The sequence below is a fragment of the Culex pipiens genome, chromosome 1 (assembly GCF_016801865.2).
Source record: "Culex pipiens pallens isolate TS chromosome 1, TS_CPP_V2, whole genome shotgun sequence".
NCBI lineage: Eukaryota > Metazoa > Arthropoda > Insecta > Diptera > Culicidae > Culex > Culex pipiens.
In genome coordinates this window covers 70,004,293-70,022,836 of record NC_068937.1, presented here as the reverse complement: position 1 = coordinate 70,022,836, position 18,544 = coordinate 70,004,293, and the positions used below count along the sequence as shown (strand labels likewise).

The following is an 18,544-nucleotide window of genomic DNA, read 5'->3' as shown; positions in this document are numbered from 1 at the left end:
CACGCACCACCTATTCATCGACTTCAAAGCCGCGTACGACTCAGTCGATCGCGAAGAGCTATGGAAAATTATGGACGAGAACGGCTTTCCCGGGAAGGTGATCAGACTGATCAAGATGACGATGGATGGGGCTCGGTGCTATGTGAAGATATCGGGTGCGGAATCGGACTCGTTTCCTTCACTCGGGGGGCTTCGGCAAGGCGATGGGATTTCTTGCCTCTGTTTCAATGTAGTACTGGAAGGTGTTATAAGACGAGCGGGCTTCAATATGCGGGGCACGATCTTCAGCAAGTCCAACCAATTCATCTGCTTCGCTGACGACATGGACATTGTTGGCAGAACGTTCAAGGCGGGTGCGGATGCGTACACCGGCTTGAAGCGGGAAGCAGAGAAGGTTGGGCTAAGGGTGAATGTGGCGAAGACAAAGTACCTGCTGGCAGGAGGATCCGAGTCCCTTAGGGCTCGCATTGGACCAAGCGTTACAATCGACGGGGACGAATTCGAGGTGGAAGAGGAGTTTGTGTACCTCGGATCGTTGGCGACGTCGGACAACAGCTACAGCACGGAAATTCGGAGACGCATCATCGCTGGAAGTCGTGCTTATTTCGGTCTCCACAAGAGCCTAAGGTCTCGGAAATTCTCCCTACATACGAAGTGTTCCATCTACAAGTCGCTTATAAGACCGGTCGTCCTCTACGGGCACGAGACGTGGACAATGCTCGAAGAGGACATACGAGCGCTAAGCGTCTTCGAACGTCGAGTGCTAAGGACCATCGCGGCGTATATGAGAACGACGGATGGCGGCGGAGAATGAACCACGAACTTGCACAACTCTACAACGAACCAAGCATCCGGAAGGTCGCGAAGGCTGGACGGTTGCAGTGGGCCGAGCAATTGAGCCAACGGAACCAGAAGATCAATCCTGCGAAGTTGGTGTTTGTGTCGGAACCGGTAGGAACAAGACGTAGGGGGTGCAACGTGCGAGGTGGGTGGACCAAGTGAAGAGCGATCTAGAAAGTGTGGGTGCACCGCGAAATTGGAGACATGCAGCCATGGACCGAGCTTGTTGGCGGAGAATCGTGCAGCAGGCCAAGCTAATGGTGTAGCGCCAATAAAAGTAAAGTAAAGTAAGTACCGTAAAACGGGGTGACTTTGATAGGTGTGCGATTTTTCCGCAAAATGAAGAGTACAATTAAAATACGAACGGAATTGTTTAGAATCATACTGACCGCGTTAGAGAAGTGTTTAAAGTACCTCAAGAAGAAGTTTTCATAAAATTTTGAGAAGTTTGAATAGTTAGTTAACTATAATTTAATAAATGTTGATGAAAGTCATTATTTTAAACTTCTGAAAGTGTCATGATTTCCTCAATGAACATGATTTCGAATCGGAAAACGGAATGCATTTTCGGATTCTTTGGACAATTTCCCATTAGGAGAATGTTAAATAAGTTTGTAAATAATAAATAATGTGTGTTTTTGAAACAAAATTTGAAAAAAAAATCAAATTTATAGGCAATTTCAGTTGAACTAATTTTATTTAAAATGTGAAAACCGTGCATTGAATTCAGTATAAAGTGCAATATAAATCGATAATTTTATAAACAAAACTAGTTTTAACAAGTTTCAGGTAAAATTCCGACTTTTTAACAATTTTACCTAAAATTTATATGTATTTTGTTAAAAGCATTTAAACTTAGTTAACTAAATATAAACATTGTTTTTTTTTCTAAAAACTTTATCAACTACTTTAGTGATGATATATTTAACGTACCAATAAAATTTGAACATCTTAAATATGATTTTAACAAGAAAAACTATGGCTATCAATGTCACCCCGGAATTTAAAATAAGAATTTTTAACGTAACTTTTTTTCTAAACACAATTGAAAAAACTTTTTTTTCCAAAATAGTGCATGGACTTTGTGTGGCCTACCCCAGTACATGTTTAAAAAATAACAATCTTGAGAATAACCTTACCTGATGGAAAACATTTCAAAATCAAATTGAAATCCTATCAAAGTCACCCCGGTTTACGGTAAGTAATTTGTCTGATCACGCCTTCCGTCGGAGGGGAAGTAAATGTTGGCCCGGACTAACCTAAAAAGGGTTAGGTCGTTAGCTCAGTCCAGGTGTAGGAGTCGTCTCCCTGGGTCCTGTCTCGGTGTAGTCGCTGGTAGGCAGTTGGACTAACAATCCAAAGGTAATCAGTTCGAATCCCGGGGTGGATGGAAGCTAAGGTGTAAAAAGAGGTTTGCAATTGCCTCAACAATCAAGCCTTCGGACACCTAGTTTCGAGTAGGAATCTCGCAATCGAGAACGCCAAGGCAATGCTGTAGAGCGAATAATTTGATTTTTTTTTCTTAGGACGACTAAAAATCTTACTCCTGACGAATCCCGACTAAATCGGCTAACTGGTTGATTGTTTTTGATTACCCGATTTCGAAGGGTGTTTCGTTAGGTCCAGAACTGCATTTTTTTATTTTGACGTAATATAAGTATTTATATGCTAAATAGGTATATATCAAATCAAACCTGCTATTTTAGTTGAAAATTATAATAAACATGCTAGGACCGCAGCGCAGCGGACGGCAAACGAAAACGACAACGACGACAAAAGTCCAACCCAGTCAAATCAATCCGAATTCTGAAACTGAATCTAATTAAAGTCGTATACAAATTCCGTTTTAGAATTCGGATTGAATTCGGATATAATAAGGCTTATTTAATTTTTTGAAAAATAATCCTGTAGCTGCTAATATTGATTCTTTTCATTAAAATAAACCATAAATGCCGCCAACAACAATATATGTTTAGCATCAGGTCTCAGGCAAAGCTTCCCAGCAGGTGTCTTTTTCAAATCCTCTGAAATGTCTTCCACAAATTCTTATTTGGCCAATGAACTTACAGATCATCATAATGTTAATTTAAATCTACAATTTGAGGCGGTTGAGCTCAACCATGTTGTTGGGAAACCTTAAGAGCGAGTCCACGAACAGGGCATAGCCCATTGTTAGGGACGTTGTGGGGCTTTACAAAAAAGCATGTTTTTGAGTCAAACAAACCAACTTCTATGGTACCCCGTGGTTTGAATGTGTTGGTAAATTTTCGACAAGAAAGCCAAAACAGCTGTTTTTAGACATAAAAGTTCAAATTTAGAAACTAATTTTGTTGTTTTGTGTCTATTTCTACTGAAACAAATTTAAAAATATTCAAATATTGTGCAAAAACATTGCTAAAATCACTTCTCAATTCACCCCATGTGTCTCGATTTGCCCCGGATAATGGTACACATTTAATTTCATTTTAACTAACGAAACAAAAATAAAGAAAAAAAATATTTTCGTCCTTTTGATTTTGCGCCCTTTTTGTCATGTTACTCCCCATAATTTTGACACTAGATACCAAAACTTTGGTACTTTTTAGGCTTCAGTGACATTGTATGCAGATGACAGCCGAAGCATCCCCGTGCGTAGAATAGAGTCAAATTATCTGGGGGCCATCCACAAACCACGTGGACACTCTAGGGGGAGGGGGGGGGGGTATGGCGATTGTCCACGCTCCATACAAAAAAGTTTTTTTTTGTATGGACAATTGTCCACGAGGGGGGGGGGGGGGGGTTGAGATTTCTATAAAAGTGTCAACGTGGTTTATGGATGGTCCCCTGTCAAGCTTCTGTGATGTTTGTCATGCCAGCTGCAAAACGATCGAGAAATTAAAAGTGCAACATGGAGTTAAACTTTCTGTCAAGCTGCTGTGAAGTTTACCATGACAGCTGCGAAAGTTTCACTCCATGTTACCGGCTCACATCTCTCTTTTTAATTTCTGGATTATTTCACTTTATCGGCTCACATCTCTCTTTTTGATTTCCCGATACGTATGACGTCAGATCACTAAATTTATCCACGTGGCGTGGACACATTCAATCCTATCGAGAAATTGAAAAGAGAGATGTGAGCCGGTAACATGGAGTGAATCTTTCCCAGCTGTTATGGAATACTTCACAGAAGCTTGACAGAACATTTGACTCCATGTTGCACTTTTAATTTCTCGATTATCCAATATAAGTATAATATGTGGTAAAACATAAAATTCAAAATGAAAAAGGGCATTTTAGAAGAATTTGTATTTTCTCAAATACCACGTATCACAAATTTTTATTTAACTTAATTTAATTATTTTGTAAACAGCTCACCAACATAAATATCAACCCGAGCTCGATCTCCTTCACGAACTTGACGATGGAATCGGACAAGTTTATCTGCGTTCGTGAAAGGGTCGGAGAGACGGCTCAGGTTGTCATCATCGACATGAACGATGCACAAAACCCGATACGACGTCCGATTAGTGCCGATTCTGCCATCATGAATCCGGCCAGCAAGGTGATCGCCTTGAAAGGTAGGCAAAACATTGACCCGGTGGTGGTGTTGCGATCATCCGTTTTAAAATTTCTGTGAATTTCAGCTCAAAAAACTCTCCAAATCTTCAACATTGAGATGAAGTCCAAGATGAAGGCCCACGCGATGACGGAGGAAGTCGTATTCTGGAAATGGATTACGCTGAACACGTTGTCTTTGGTGACGGAAACTTCGGTGTATCACTGGTCTATGGAAGGAGACTCGACTCCGGTCAAAATGTTCGACCGTCATTCGTCACTGAACGGGTGCCAGATAATCAACTATAGAACCGATCCCAAGCAGGCTTGGCTTCTTTTAGTTGGTAAGCAGAAAAACAAAATGCAATTATGTACAAACATATCCAGGGTAATTTACAAACGATTTGTTATCTCTCTCTCTTCATAGGAATTTCTGCGCAACAGAACCGTGTAATTGGGGCAATGCAGCTGTACTCGGTCGAGCGTAAGGTCTCACAGGCTATTGAGGGCCATGCCGCTTCATTTGCAACTTTCAAGATGGAGGAGAACAAGGAAACTTCGACACTGTTTTGCTTTGCTGTGCGCTCGGCGACAACTGCAAAACTGCACATCATCGAGGTTGGCGCTCCCCCAACTGGCAATACGGCTTTTACCAAGAAAGCGGTGGACGTGTTTTTCCCACCGGAAGCGGGAAGTGATTTTCCGGTCGCTATGCAGGTGTCCCCAAAGTACGACGTGATTTATCTCATCACCAAGTACGGATACATCCACATGTACGATATCGAGACGGCTACTTGCATCTACATGAACCGTATTTCGGCGGACACGATTTTCGTGACGGCGCCGCATGAATCGAGCGGTGGCATTATTGGGGTCAATCGCAAGGGTCAGGTTCTGTCGGTGACGGTCGACGAAGAGCAGATCATTCCCTACATTAACAGCGTGCTGCAGAATCCAGATTTAGCGCTGCGTATGGCCGTTCGTAACAACTTGTCTGGAGCCGAAGATTTGTTTGTCCGCAAGTTCAATCACATGTTCCAGAACGGTCAGTATGCTGAAGCAGCCAAGGTCGCTGCAATCGCTCCGAAAGGAATTTTGCGTACACCACAGACGATTCAAAAGTTTCAGCAGGTTCCAGCACAGCCGGGAACCAACTCGCCGCCGCTGTTGCAATATTTCGGAATTTTGCTCGACCAGGGAAAACTGAACAAGTACGAGTCGTTGGAGCTCTGCCGTCCTGTTCTTGCTCAGGGTCGTAAGCAACTGTGCGAGAAATGGCTGAAGGAAGAAAAACTAGAGTGCAGTGAGGAGCTCGGTGATTTGGTCAAGCCGTCCGATCCAACAATGGCACTTTCGATTTATTTGCGCTCCAACGTTCCAAACAAAGTGATCCAATGCTTTGCTGAAACTGGCCAATTCCAGAAGATTGTCCTTTACGCCAAGAAGGTCAACTACAACCCGGACTACATTTTTTTGCTGCGTTCTGTCATGCGGACTAACCCGGAACAAGGTGCCGGATTCGCGAGCATGTTGGTTGCCGACGAGGAGCCTTTGGCGGACATCAACCAAATCGTTGACATTTTCATGGAGCAAAACATGGTCCAACAGTGTACCGCGTTCCTTCTGGATGCCCTTAAGAACAATCGACCGAGCGAAGGATCGCTGCAAACTCGTCTCTTAGAGATGAACCTGATGTCTGCCCCGCAGGTCGCCGATGCTATCCTTGGGAATGCTATGTTTACCCATTACGACCGCGCTCACATCGCCCAGCTGTGCGAGAAGGCAGGACTGCTCCAGCGTGCTCTGGAACATTACACCGATCTGTACGACATCAAGCGGGCAGTTGTCCACACTCATTTGCTGAACGGAGACTGGTTGGTTGGATTTTTCGGCACTCTTTCCGTTGAAGATTCTCTGGAATGTCTGAAGGCAATGTTGACTGCCAACATTCGTCAAAATTTACAAATTTGCGTTCAAATCGCTACAAAGTATCACGAACAGTTAACCACGAAGGCATTGATTGATCTGTTTGAAAGCTTCAAGAGCTACGAAGGATTATTTTATTTCCTCGGCTCGATTGTCAACTTTAGCCAGGATCCGGAAGTTCACTTCAAGTACATTCAGGCGGCTTGCAAGACGAACCAAATCAAGGAAGTTGAGCGTATCTGCCGTGAGTCAAGCTGCTACAACGCCGAACGGGTTAAGAATTTCCTGAAAGAGGCCAAACTTACCGATCAGTTGCCGCTCATTATCGTTTGTGACCGTTTCGATTTCGTCCATGACCTTGTCCTGTATCTGTACCGTAACAGTCTCCAAAAGTACATTGAAATTTACGTTCAAAAGGTGAACCCATCTCGTTTGCCCGTCGTCGTCGGTGGTCTCCTGGATGTGGATTGTTCCGAGGATATAATCAAGAACCTGATTCTGGTCGTGAAAGGACAATTTTCGACTGATGAACTGGTTGAGGAAGTTGAAAAGCGCAACCGTCTGAAGCTGCTACTGCCGTGGCTCGAATCTCGCGTTCACGAAGGTTGCATTGAACCGGCCACCCATAATGCGTTGGCGAAGATCTATATCGATTCGAACAACAATCCCGAACGTTTCTTGAAGGAAAATCAATTTTACGATAGCCGCGTCGTTGGAAGATACTGCGAGAAACGTGATCCACACCTGGCCTGTGTTGCGTACGAACGTGGTCATTGCGACCGTGAGTTGATTGCTGTTTGTAACGAAAACTCGTTGTTCAAATCAGAAGCTAGATATCTGGTTCGTCGCCGCGATCCGGAACTGTGGGCTGACGTGTTGTCCGAGGCCAATCCCTACAAACGTCAGCTGATTGATCAGGTCGTCCAAACGGCTCTCTCGGAAACTCAAGACCCGGACGATATCTCAGTAACGGTGAAGGCATTCATGACTGCAGATTTACCGAACGAGTTGATTGAACTGCTCGAGAAGATTGTACTGGATTCATCCGTGTTTTCTGATCACCGCAATCTGCAGAATTTGCTTATCCTGACTGCAATCAAGGCTGACCGGAGCCGTGTCATGGATTACATCAACCGACTTGACAACTATGATGCACCTGATATTGCAAACATCGCCATCAACAACGAGCTGTATGAGGAGGCGTTCGCAATCTTCAAGAAGTTTGATGTCAACACTTCAGCTATTCAGGTTTTGATTGAACAGGTTCATAACCTTGAGCGAGCCAACGAGTTTGCGGAACGTTGTAACGAACCGGCGGTGTGGTCTCAGCTGGCCCGCGCTCAGCTGCAGCAAGGATTGGTGAAGGAAGCCATCGACAGCTACATCAAGGCGGATGATCCTAGTGCTTACATTGATGTGGTTGAAACCGCCAGCAAAAATGAATCGTGGGAGGATTTGGTCCGCTATTTGCAAATGGCCCGCAAGAAGGCTCGCGAAAGTTACATTGAGAGCGAGCTGATTTATGCTTACGCTCGCACTGGCAGGTTGGCCGATCTGGAAGAGTTTGTTTCGGGACCGAACCACGCGGACATCCAGAAGATCGGTGATCGCTGCTTCAACGATAAAATGTACGAAGCTGCCAAGCTGCTGTACAACAACGTGAGCAACTTTGCAAGGTTGGCCATCACTTTGGTGCACCTGAAGGAATTCCAGGGAGCAGTGGACGGGGCCAGAAAGGCCAACTCGACGCGCACCTGGAAGGAAGTTTGCTTCGCTTGCGTCGATGCCGAAGAGTTCCGTTTGGCACAAATGTGTGGTCTGCATATCGTTGTTCACGCTGACGAGCTGGAGGATTTGATTACCTACTACCAGGACCGCGGACACTTTGAGGAGCTGATTGGGCTGCTAGAAGCTGCGCTGGGACTAGAACGTGCCCACATGGGAATGTTCACTGAGTTGGCTATTCTGTACTCCAAGTACAAGCCAGCCAAAATGCGGGAACATTTGGAGCTGTTTTGGTCACGCGTCAACATACCAAAGGTCCTGCGAGCGGCCGAACAGGCCCACCTCTGGTCCGAGTTGGTGTTCCTCTATGACAAGTACGAAGAATACGATAACGCTGTTCTAGCAATGATGGCCCATCCTACGGAAGCTTGGCGTGAAGGTCACTTCAAGGACATCATCACTAAAGTGGCCAACATTGAGCTGTACTACAGGGCGATCCAGTTCTATCTGGACTACAAGCCGCTTCTGCTGAACGATATGCTCCTAGTGCTGGCACCCCGGATGGACCACACGCGTGCCGTCAACTTCTTTACCAAGCAGGGACACTTGCAGTTGGTCAAAACATACCTTCGTTCTGTGCAAAGTCTGAACAACAAGGCTATTAACGAAGCCCTCAACGGGCTGCTCATTGACGAAGAGGACTACCAGGGACTCCGAACTTCGATCGACGCATTCGACAATTTTGACAACATCGCCCTTGCTCAGAAATTAGAGAAACACGAGCTAACCGAATTCAGAAGAATCGCCGCTTATCTGTACAAAGGTAAGAGAGAAGAATATTTTTTTTAAAAATAATTAAATTTGCTGACAACAATCTTTAAAGGTAACAACCGCTGGAAGCAGAGCGTGGAACTGTGCAAAAAGGATCGCCTGTTCAAGGACGCGATGGAGTATGCGGCCGAGTCGCACCAGGGCGAGCTGGCCGAAGAACTGCTCGGATGGTTCCTGGAACGAGGCGCCTTCGATTGCTTCGCAGCATGCCTATTCCAGGTGAATATCTCTTTTTATCTTTATGCTGTCTGTCATTTTTTTGTGACATGGGTTGTCGTTTTTGCTTACAGTGCTACGATCTGCTACGTCCTGACATTATTCTGGAACTGGCCTGGCGCCACAACATCATGGACTTTGCCATGCCCTACTTGATACAGGTAATTTGCGTAACACATGAAGTTCTTCAGTAACAAAATACTAAATCTAAATCTCGATTTTCAGGTGACGAGAGAATACACTTCCAAGGTCGACAAACTGGAGGCTGCCGACGCGGAACGGCAAAAAGAGGGTGAAAATTCCGAACATAAATCGATCATCCTGCCCGAACCCCAACTCATGCTGACAGCCGGACCGGGCATGGGAATGCCACAGTACGCGCCTCAATATGCCGGAGCGTACGTGGCGGCGACGCAACCGAATAATATGTCACCATATCCTGGATATGGTGGTATGTAAATCTAATACGACCATCGTAGCTCTGTATTGATTCATTGACTGTGCTAATGATATACACTTAAATGATTTATTTCTGTTTTCTTAAACACGACTCGCGTGCACCTATGCAGCGTTCAGTTAAAGTGAAAATTACTGGTGAGTATTGAATTATAAATTACAGGTACAAATATATTATTCATATTGCTAAATTAAAAATGAAAAATGTATTTTTGTTTTAAGCCATGTGGAAAACGCATAACATCTAGTACCCAGTACTTGTTCGGTAACTAGGCTTAGGATGTTGCACTTTACACCCTAGTGGTATGTATGAAAAAAATAAAAAAATAAAGTTGTTCTAATTTAGTGAGCACAGCAACTTTTTAGTTCCTTTTAGGGTCTTTTTTCATAATCCTTTTGGGGTCCTGAGCAACTCCCCAAAGTTTGAAAACGATTGGTTAAGTCCTCACATTGCACAAAGAGATACAATTTTCTATATAAACAAGCTCTTCCCGGCAAACTTCGTTCTGCCTTTTTTTCGTTTGTTGACGTTTGTTGCTTTTTGCTTATTCAGCCTCCTGTGATCAAAATTTGATTTTACGTAACTTTCTCCATACAATTTGCCGATGCTCCGGAATCGGTTCCAGAGTGGCCAAAGTGTCAATTAGTTAGCGTATAAACCTTTCTTGGGCTTATACGAACTCAACGCAATAAATAGCACCTCGATCCGACGCTCCGTATTGAACTGATTCGCGTTCGAACAAAACCGTCGAAATTTTTTATATATATAGAGAAGATTTGCATGGGAAAAACCATTTTTTTGGATTTTGATATTTCAAAAATCCACGTTTCACGCTAGGGGCAGGGGGGGCAGAATGGACCATGGGGGCAGAACGGGCCACCCTTGGTTTTGGGCTTTAGAATGGATTTAGACCAACTGTAAGGCAAGGGTCTTATAAAGGACGTCAAATAACATCACCATACCGAAAACGACGTTTGAATTCATTGTATTTTTCGAATTATGAGCAAAAATGTAAATTTATAGACAAAACCACGCAAATGTTGTTTATTTCGAAGTTCTTAAATAAGCTAGCTCGAAAGATAGATTGTTTGAAAAAGTTTGTTCAATGTTTATAATGTTACCAGAAGCTATTACGAAGGTAATCCAACAACAACGGAACCTTCAAATCATTTAGAGGCTTGGTGGTGGAAGTGTTAAATTAAAATCCACTTGAGGCAGAATGGACCACCCTTTTCCTGCCTTATAAAAACAATCAAAAGTTAAAAAAATTGAGCTAAATGGATTATTTCACTCCTGGTAGCTTCACAAATCACGTTTAATGCAACAAAAGTTGATTTTTTAGTTGTTTCGACGCTTAGTTGTAAAAATAGTGTCTTTTTTCGACATATTTACACTATTTTCGAAAATCTTTGTATTTTTAAGTTACTATTTTTATAAAAGTGATCAAACTTCATGGGAACTATAATGGAAAGGTCCCTCAAGTAATTTATTATCACCCTTCAACGTTGTATTAGAAGAAATGGCTTGTTTTCTAAGGTGGCCCATTCTACCCCGCAGGGTGGTCCGTTCTGCCCCGCACCCTGGAAAGTTAATCGAAAAAACTTTTTTTTAAAGTGGCTCAAACATAGTTTCAAGTAAAAAATTTTCATCAATCAAGTATACAACATTGAAGGGAACATTCCAAAGCATAAGCCTACTACACTGGATTCATAAATTTTTATGTTTTTCTATGGTTTTTGGTGCATTTTCCTTAGGCGGTCCATTCTGCCCCCCTGCCCCTATATTAAAACCAGATTCATGTTCCGTTGCTCTGGAATGTGCTCCACAACTTTCCCGAAGTGAGTATGGTGCTAACTTGCTACTCGTCTAAAATATGTATTTTGCTCGAGAATCACGTTTTAGATGAATTTTGAGGACGCTGTATCTTCTTTCAGGAGCAAGTTAGTACCATACTCTCTTCGGGAAAGTTGTAGAGCACCTTCCAGAGCATCCGAATTTGATTCCGGTTTTGATATCGCGTAAAACGTGGATTTTTTAAATATAAAAAAAAGGTTTTTCCCATACAAATTTATATGGAAAATTAAATCGTTTTGCGTAATGTGAGGACTGAACCAATCATTCTCAAACTTTGGGGAGTTGTTTAGAACCCCAAAAGAAACTGAAAAATTGCTGTGCTGGAAAATCGATTTTGTTATTCCACTTTAATGTTGCACAGCTATCGAATGCTGCACGACAACTGAGCTGAATGAAAAATGACGAGAGGACCATCGATGTACAACATTTTATTAGTTAAATATTTTTAAAAAGTTTTTAAAATTTGTTTCTAAAGCTTAGCATTCAAGTTTTTTAAATTGTAACTTAAAATAACATGAAAAGTTTTAAATATGTTCAACTTGATTTTTTAATTCACTGGCCCCTCATTTTCGTTTGTTATTGTTTTTTTTACGTTTGTCTGTTTTTCAAGTGGGCTACAGCCCAGTTACCGAACAAGAACTGTGCCTATAAAATGTGAAACCCAACGTCTTCCCTGTTCTGACCTTTGAGTCATTCCTTCTATTTGGCGTAGTGCTCTGCTTACTAGGGTGCGTCACAAATGCAAAAAGTTGAGCTAGATCGGATAGGCGATGCTCTCCTGAAAATTTCAGCCAATTTGGTTGAGAATTCGAGGTGTCCATTCGATTTCAAATTTGTATTGGATTTTGGACCCGTTAGTATGGGAAACTTTTTACATTTATTCCCCTAAAAATCCAAATTTGAACCAAATAAAATTCTGAGCGAGGATAGATTTTTATATGGGGAACAACTTTGTAGAACATCGCTAAACGATCTGAGCAGATCTGGCTTAGTTATAAGTGGTTTAAGCTGAGTTGTTTTTCCAGGGTCAAATCTAGGACTAAAGTATAGTCTTTTTATCTAAACGGTCACTATGATCAGACAAAATAAACTGCCTGACAGATGACGAACTTGTTTTTATTTGTTGGCAATGTTAGTGAATTCGGGTTGAAGTCGAGGTGAGTGTTGAAGCTTTTTCGAAGTAGTTCTGGACATTTTAACAACCAGTTCCTTCCTTCCTAGCCAATGTTGCCACCATAGAAGATCGTAGAGGCGTGGAAGTGAATCTAACCTGGGCGAAGGTTAGCCAGGACGGACGGTTCCCGAATACCGGTGGAGGCAAGCACAACAAGCCATCACCACAGGATGTGATGCCAAAACACCAGAATCGAAGGGATCCGTGTGGCGCCAAACTCTGGACTAATCGGACGCAATTAGTGAAAGTCAGTGGCAAGTTCAACAAAATGTTCAATATGAACCAGAACCTGAACATGATTCTCAATGGCCAATGTCGAAGAAGCTCACGGGAACGGGCCGTGATGGAACGAAAAGCCATAGACAGTAGTCCACATTTTTGTAACTTTTTAAAGATTAATATACTAATTATAAGCTATGAATAAAACCAAACTTAGCAGTGTATTGTTATGTCACTACATCACGCAGAATAGTAGTTTATGCAACAAGTTGCAAAAAGAGGATTTTTTCAGCACGAGTCGTACATTTATCCAACGAGGTTCACCGAGTTGGATAAATACGACGAGTGCTGAAAAAATCAAGTTTTGCAATGAGTTCCATACAACATTTTTTGCATTTCCGAAAAACACCCATTGAGTGAAATTTTAAGTAAAATTTTCAAGTATTTCGTCAATAAATCGTTTAAATCAAAAAAAATGTTAAAAAGTGTTACTTTTCGAAACAAGTGCTGAAAAGTTCAACTTTTCAGAACCCATTTCAGTGCTGAAAAGTAGAACTTTTCAGCATTTATTTTGAAAAGTGTTGCTATTCGATTCTGTTATGTTTGGTACAGAAAAGTAGGCTATTTCGTCGTTCAAGAATGACATAAAAAGTAAGTAGTTTCACGACGGAATTGCAAAAAAATGTTTTGTAGAATCAGCCTGTACGAGGTTTGAATCAACAAATTTTTTGTTGAATATAATCAACGCCGATTTTGCGATGAAACAAACCTTAATTTTCTCAATTCCACAAAAGTCTTTTGTTGTTTCGAAAAAGCTGCTTTGACATTTAGCGTTGATTCAACAAAAATAATGATTTTCAAATCAAAAAAACGTTTTGTTGATTCAAATATGCCTTATTTTTCTGCGTGATGTTATTGTTAGAAAAATATCTGTTTATGCGAGGGCGTAACGCTTTGCATTTTGCGAATTTCTCTTGAACACATACACATACTTTTAGAAAATTTTAGCAACTTAGGCCACAAAATGCGACATAATACAATTCGTAACGCCTCCGTACAGAAAAAGGCTACAGTAACTGTTTAAAGTACTTTAAACTGCTTCCCACAATGTTGTCTACCAAGTTCATAATGTAGTCAAAGTCTGGACTTGATGGTGCAGTGAGAATTTGGTGTGTGATTCTGACGAATAATGTCTTTTGTGCTTTAGTTATTCTGCACACACTTAGATTTTTTTACCGTACTCGGTAAATTTTTTACCGAAATCTCAACAGCCGAGCGCTCGGTAGCCAGCCCGGTAAAAATTAGATTTACTGAGTGCTCAGTAAACTTGATTTTGACAGCTCCGGTTAATCTGTACCGAGGAGCTCGGTAAAATTTTAACGGGTACTCAGTTTAATTACGGAACAATTACCGAGCTTACAGTAATGCCTTTTCCCCTTTTTGTTCATATTGATTTTGAAGGTTAGAATAACAAAAAAACATTTATTTACAATAAAATTAACGAATATTCCACAAATTTAAAAGCACGCATGTTTCAGAGATTCAAAATAATAGTTTTGTAGTTAGTCCGGAACCAAGTTCTTAATAAACATTATTTTTTAACAGAATCATATCGTCTGAAGAATATCTCTGCATTTTATCTTGCCTGAAAGAAAGTTTATATTTAATCAGAACATCAATATGTTTTTAAATGAAAATAACCTTACCTCCATAATAATAGCCAAAGTTTTTCATAAATGTGTTGTTTTTATAACTATTTAAACCAATTTTCATCACACCGATCATTTTTAACCGTTTTCTAAGCGTCAGCAAAACACATTAAATGACAGCTAAGTTTCAACAGTAGAGCTCAGTAATACTTACTGAGTTCCCAGTAAAATTCACCAAAATTTACCGAGCAATCAGTACTTCAATTACCGAGCTGTTAAAAATAACCGAACACATGAGTTTACTGAGTTAATCAGCAGAATGAAATACCGTAGTTTGGTAATTTATGCTGAACTTCAGTAATTATTTTACTGTAGCATGGTAATTTTGACAAAAACTACTGATAGCTCAGTAAAATATGACTTTTACTGAGCAATCTCAGTAAAAAAAATTACCGAGTAACGAATTCCTGATTTAGTGTGGCAGGTTTCACTGCATCCGGTATTCGGAAACCGTCCGTCCTGGCTAACCTTCGCCCAGGTTAGATTCACCTCCACGCTGGTTTTCGGTATAACTTCGGTGTGTGTGTGTGTGTGTGTGTGTGTGTGTGTGTGTGTGTGTGTGTGTGTGTGTGTGTGTGTGTGTGTGCAACCAGCCAAACGGGACCACGATTCAATTCAATGCTTTTCACTACGGAAAACAAATGAAGGGCCTCCCCAGATCGAAAGTCCGTAAACCCACGATGTTTTGTAAGGCAACGATGTTTTTCGATCAGTTCGATGAACTGGTATGCTGCGCGTTAGAGTGAAAGAGAGAGCATGCTTTTGATTTTAACCGAAGTTTCGCAAAGCATGCTATCTCGCTCTTTCATGTTTGCGAATTTTTCGTAAGTTCTGTCAAACGAAAAAAACATGGCGTGCACGTTTGCTCTGTCGCGAAAGATTGCTTTGTGGTCGGCTTTTCCGGGATTGTTCCGGGTTGTTTGTCAATTCGGCAGGCCAAGAAACGCTCCCAGATTGTCACCTTGTTGGTCGAAAGTGGATTTGAAAGGTAACTTATATTTTTTACTTTGCTTTATTTGTTTAGATTTGCTACAAGCTTTTACTAAAAATTTGCATTTTCAGGCCGGACGACGCGTGCAGGTGGTGCAGCCCCAAGATGACGGTTTTGCTAGCTGGCCGTTGATAATTGTGTCCTCAAGTTCAACCCCGCCGGGACGCGGTCTTTGGCACGATTGGCTTGATTCTTGTGCACTTTCGCTACACCCTTTTTGTCGCGATCAACGGCGGAAACCTCCTCCAGGCTCATTCACCGCCTGAACCTCCACCCGCCAACTCCAGGACATAACCACGAAGGCAGCGGAACTGACTGCAAATACCAGCGCAGTTGAAGTCAAAGTCGCTGATTGTGTTCCGGATCACCGCTAGCCTGAATGCACCCGTCGAAAACCTTTGTCAAACTGATCACCCCTGTGCGCCGGAACCTGAGTGCAAACCCGCGATTCAGTTGACCGAGAAGAGCTTCAAATTTGGTGAGAAAGAGTAGAAGCAACACCAGGTAGTGAAAAGCGCGACAAAGAAGGTCGTCAATTTGTCGGCCGGTGGTCAACATTGGGCTGAACGTGCGTGAGAACATGCCACTGTTGTTCTTGGAGAATCAACAACGGTAAAGAGCTCAAGCAGTTCGAAACTTCAGGACAATTTAGGGATTTATCTTTTCAGGATTTCTTTAAAAAAAGTCTCGAGAGACGGCCGGCTCATCAGCCCTGAGCCGGCGGAGTTTCCGACGTCCTTGCAGATGCATCTGCTGCAGGAAGTACAGCACCTGGCGCTGTGAAAATCGCCGGAACGCAAACTCGAGCGTGCTCACAAACAACGATTCCAAGAGACTGTTTCGGAACCGGTCCGCACTCCAGCACTCCAGGAACAAACTGCTCCCGATCGAAGCCACAAGATCAACTCGTTCCCATAAATTTGAATCTGCATGGAATGTTCCATTGTGTGCAGAATCTGTCGTCACATCCTCAAGCAAGCCGAACTGGTCACGGTCTAGGATCCGAGTTCCAATCTTTGCGCGTTCTGCGCGACATCAGTGAAGAGTATGCCAAAGAGTAGTTTCTTCCACCTGGCGTGATAAATAAAAAAAATATTCTGGTAAGTTTCTTCTAACATTTGCTAGTTTCTGTGTAATAATTCTTTTATTCTATCACATAGGTTCTTTCCCGTTACCATGCTCAAAATCTCGCTTCTTGACGACGGTACGTCGGCGGAACCAACCCTGACTGACGTAACCAAAGTAGTCCAGAAGCTGAGTCAGATTCGGAAAAGGCCGCGTGTCGTCTCTTTGACCGAGGAGAATATACAAGCTGTCTATTTGTGCGTCGCAGGATAAGTCCCGGATGTCATCGGCCGCCACCCGGAGCATGGCATGGCACCGCTCACGACAGTCGTGGACGTGTATGAAGCCGATCTGTCCAATCTGGTCCGATTCGCAAGCTGCATAATCTTTCCATTTTGCACTCGCCGGTTCCGAGATTTTCGCCGACGTTGTTAGCCAGGAATACCTACCGCAAAGTTGATCGAATCTGTCGAGATGACGTCAAGCAAGGCGGCGGTTGCCAATACGAGCCAGCAGCAGCTATCAAAATAACATGCCTTTCATCGAGCTGACCACACCCGAGCGCCAGAACTATAGTGCATACCCGCACACGTCGTTTCCTGTGTCGGCCGAGAATCTGCAAGTTTTAAAAAAGGAGAAGCAGCAGTGTGCGCCAAAGAAAGTAATCAAACCGTCGCTCGATGGCCAACCTTGTGGAGAACGTGCGCGACAACATGGCCACGGCCGGTGTCGGAAAGCCGGTCAAACCGCCTGAAGTGACCTGCTATCAAGTCTACAAAAGAGTTGAAGTAATCTAACCTGCCACAGATCAACCGTTGGGCTGCCAACTCGTCAACCTTAGCCAGCGGTGACTTGCTCCCGTAGAATGTCATGGGATGACAATCTCGAAATCAAAATTTAAGGTTCTAGTAAGTTAATTCTGATTCATATTCGCTAATTCTAGTTTAACAAACTTTTTTTATACTGATTTTTTTTTTGTTATGGCCTAGTTCGATCCATGGAAGGGCTCACGATGCAGTTATAGCCTTTTAAGTGGCATGGTAGCCCGCACCTGCACAAGTTCACCGCCACCTTCACAAGCACCAGAACCAGAACCATTATCTATCACAGTAGCACCCTCTTGCATCGTCAGTCGCCGGAGAAAGTACAGGGGAGGTACAGAGAAACCGGGTCAGAATGTCTACGTTGATCAGCGTCGACAAGTTAATTATCAAAACATCCCCACTGATCATGTCACGTTACTACGAGCAGATGGTCGCCTCCGTAGTAACGCCAAGCCATGTTCCGCAGACTCGTTTGCTCAACTTAAACAAATAGCATATAAAAGTGACCAGCACCTTCGACGCCCAAGAAACGACACGATCCTAGAGCGCTTGGCCATTAGCGGCGATTCCGCTGGAGACCAGCTTCTGGATACCATCGGAAACGACGATATTGAGCCAGAATTCAAGAACTACGTCTAGTGACTGGACCGGACCGGAGCGGACCAATAGATCCTCAACCAAGTCTCGCTTGGAAGGCTCAAGGACCTTTCAAACAAAGCCTGGTTCAAGGTCATCAAGTCCCAACAAAGATCGCGGATTGCTCTGCATGGAAAAGCTGCCAAGTAGGGCATCTTTGAGATTGATGGCAGTTTCTTGAAGCAGCAAACGCAGTTCAAGGAGTAGAGAAGCTGGCAACCGCCAATCGCTCCGAAAGCAATCCCTGCCGGCTTAATTACAAGTTGGTAATGTTCCGGTCGGGGAAACCAGCAACGCCTAAGCCAGTCTGCCTCAAAGGGTTCGCAGCGCTGCCCACCGAACAGCAGGAACTGGCCTCGCGAGCAGCAACATGAATGTCGTATTCCGTCCCGTCCAGGCGACGTGAAGCAACTGACGAGCAAGTGGAATAGGTCCTTTAAGCCAACGAGTCCCTTACAGCAACTTTCAAAATCCTAACCCGCTGAACCGACCCCGCGGGAAAAGTCCCCCAAAGCTGCCCAGCTGGGTGCTTTCGGCATCGGA

At 43.1% G+C, this 18,544-nt stretch overlaps 1 protein-coding gene across 1 annotated transcript in view; it reads left to right on the top strand.

The window, feature by feature from the left end:
- The window catches only part of LOC120427315 (clathrin heavy chain), a 34,351-nt gene that overhangs the window by 8,019 nt on the left and 7,788 nt on the right, over window positions 1-18,544 (top strand). The window contains exons 3-8 of the mRNA XM_039592169.2: window positions 4,190-4,397; window positions 4,464-4,718; window positions 4,802-8,848; window positions 8,909-9,075; window positions 9,147-9,233; window positions 9,298-9,666. Of these exons, the coding sequence (XP_039448103.1) occupies window positions 4,190-4,397; window positions 4,464-4,718; window positions 4,802-8,848; window positions 8,909-9,075; window positions 9,147-9,233; window positions 9,298-9,531 (4,998 nt within the window). The 3' untranslated portion in view covers window positions 9,532-9,666. The remainder of the gene's footprint in view (window positions 1-4,189; window positions 4,398-4,463; window positions 4,719-4,801; window positions 8,849-8,908; window positions 9,076-9,146; window positions 9,234-9,297; window positions 9,667-18,544) is intronic.